Consider the following 2,500-nt stretch of genomic DNA (forward strand, 5'->3'; position numbering starts at 1 on the left):
AGATATGAAAGTTCTGAAAAACAAATCATGATAACGTAAAATTTGCAATAAAAATGTTAATGTAGTAGAGAATTATATTAAAGCCCAAAAGTATCTTACAATGAAGAGGAAGCTCACGTTTTATTGGCTAATCGTGTCCAGTGTGTTCTGCAATTCCCTTGATTCCACGGTCCATGTTCCATCCCTTTGCGGTTCCGGATTGTCTTCCGCGTAATGCACCTATCAATGTTAAGCCGCTGGGGGGGGAGACTGGGCATAGGAGGGGGATTTGACGTTACAAGTCTGCCCATGGTAGGGACTTATGATCATTCGTTGAGTTCCGGGGGTTGAGACTTTTGACTTTAACCAGAAGAGTGGGGTCCACTGACGCCATCTTGACTGCTTGCCATCTTGAATGACCGAGAAAGACTGAAAAATAGTATGGCCATTTTGGAATTATCCAGAAGTCACAAGAAGCAAACCGATTCTCTGCGATTCCCTCAACGCCATGGAATGAAACTCTAAAGCCTTTTATGAGGCTGAAATCTATATTCACCTTGTGTGCAGTGAATTTTGTTTCCAAGCAATCTTATATAATACTAAAAACGAGACCGAAATACTGAATTTCATTTTTATCGGCTCACTATTTATCACATCTTAAGTCCTCTTATGGAGCTTTTTTGAATATTTCTCTCTTTTATATAAAGTTTAATATTTTATTTCCGTTGTTCCTGTTTACAATTTAAGTAATTAACATGTCACATTCTTTTTTCCTTCACAAAGTATGTGTTCTATTTTTAGTCAGTCCTTTAGGGCATAATTTAAAGTTTAAAGGGGAAAACTTTTTAGAAACCGAGTTTTTAGCTGCAATATTTGTTGTCTTAGTAATTAAATATAATTAGTATAAATACACAGGTGATTACACAAAATTGCGTGCTCTCATTGGCTTGCAATCTCGGATTATCAGCCGATAATCACCTCAATGGACAAAATGGCTGCCAGTAGTCGTTTTGCCACTGTAAGTGAAGATGATTTCGCATTGAAATGTTTTTTTTTTCTCTTTTTTGAAATAATCACCTGTGTATTTATACTAAAACAATTATTCGCCTCAGGCTCCGTGATAATCACTTTGCCTTTGGCGAATAATTGTTAAATAATGACCATGAGCTATAAAAGGATGGCATTTCGAGTAGTATCAGTTGGAACAGTCCTCAAAGTTTAATATATTTTCCAGATGAACTATGGAAGTACATGGCAATTTTCCATTATAACAGATGTTACATTTTGAAGTCATTGCTTTGTTACCTTTTAAAAAATAGAATGTATAATTTCTGTCCCTATTTCTGCTGTTCTTTTTTACATATGCATATTTGGGAGGAAGATGTGGTTGGGGAATTTGCACTCTTTTGACCCAGGATGGCTTCCCTGGAGCCGGGCATAATTTTGAACAGAAAAACTGATCTGAGTTCAAATTTCCCGCCTATGCCCGGCCTTCCCCCCACCCCCCCCCCCCCCCCCCAGCAGCTTAACATTGATAGGTGTATAATATTTATCAAACAGAGGAAGAACATAACTTCTCCCCCCCCCCCCCACCCAGCAGCTCAACATTGATAGGTGCGTAATATTTATCAAACAGAGGAAGAACATAACTTTACTACTGCTTTACTAACTTAACCCTTGACAAACGTTGAGGATGCTTAGAAAATTGAAACGCGTTTTAACATCGACTATAGTTTTTATAGTTTTAACCCTGTCCCTGAACTCTTGGCTTAACTGGAAAAACTTGCCAATTCCAATCGTTCGTAATGCCGAGGACGCAAAGTTTGCCGATGGCGTAACTTTACAAGCTGCAGGACCCAACAGTAAGTGTGTTAATTTTGAGTTCACTCAATTCATCGGTTTTATACATGGGATTCTGTCATTGAAATTGCTGTATTTATAGCGAGGAACAACCATTACGTATACTAGGCAGCCTTCGACTGTTCACAAATGTTTCATATCAGAGAATTCAAGCTTAAATTTAACTCAACTCTGCGTACATTGATCGTTGGTTTTTATTGGCGATGTGGTATCATCTAAACAAAAACGAGAACTTTGAACCCTTCAGAGATCAGTCGAAGAAATTGCGGTAATGAATTCCAGTTAAGATTTTTCGGTTTCATCAACACAACAGCGGATATATGTTTTCTCAGCCAGCCATGAATGTGTTTTCGAATATATAAAGCAAAATTGGCGTTAGAGACAACTGCGAAAAACTGTATACAATCACCCTTGCCCATCGTCCCATTAAAAAAGATTTCGATTTTTTATTTTCGATGAAATAAAATACAATTTGTAATTGTCAACATGCAGGCGCTGAGCAAGCAAATTATCGACATTTCAGCTGACCGGTGTAAGAGTATTAAAATCGGGTCAGTCTTTCAGTTTGGTGTCGCCTTCTCTACAAGACATAAGCTATTTAGATGTAAGATATTCATAGTATATTTGTTTCCCCGGATTCTTCGAAAGTATGTGTGTGTTT

At 37.8% G+C, this 2,500-nt stretch overlaps 1 protein-coding gene and 1 long non-coding RNA gene across 6 annotated transcripts in view; both read left to right on the forward strand.

Annotated features, from left to right (window-relative positions):
* LOC138016083 (uncharacterized) overlaps positions 1–105 on the forward strand; it is a 4,340-nt gene extending 4,235 nt beyond the window's left edge. The window contains exon 2 of the long non-coding RNA XR_011125727.1: positions 1–105. This exon is cut by the window's left edge and continues 1,514 nt beyond it. This is a non-coding gene — a long non-coding RNA (uncharacterized lncRNA).
* Positions 106–1,576: 1,471 nt separating this feature from the next.
* LOC138015378 (alpha-1,6-mannosyl-glycoprotein 4-beta-N-acetylglucosaminyltransferase-like) overlaps positions 1,577–2,500 on the forward strand; it is an 8,982-nt gene continuing 8,058 nt past the window's right edge. For 3 of the 5 annotated variants that reach the window (XM_068862393.1, XM_068862389.1, XM_068862390.1), the window contains exon 1: positions 1,578–1,841. Coding sequence is in view for 3 of the 5 variants with exons in the window: in XM_068862389.1 (XP_068718490.1) it covers positions 1,673–1,841 (169 nt within the window). In the remaining 2 variants the exon portion in view is untranslated. Of the gene's footprint in view, positions 1,842–2,500 lie in introns of all 5 variants that reach the window. The other 2 variants (XM_068862394.1, XM_068862392.1) reach the window with 2 other exon arrangements.

The sequence above is a fragment of the Montipora capricornis genome, chromosome 9 (assembly GCF_036669925.1).
Source record: "Montipora capricornis isolate CH-2021 chromosome 9, ASM3666992v2, whole genome shotgun sequence".
NCBI lineage: Eukaryota > Metazoa > Cnidaria > Anthozoa > Scleractinia > Acroporidae > Montipora > Montipora capricornis.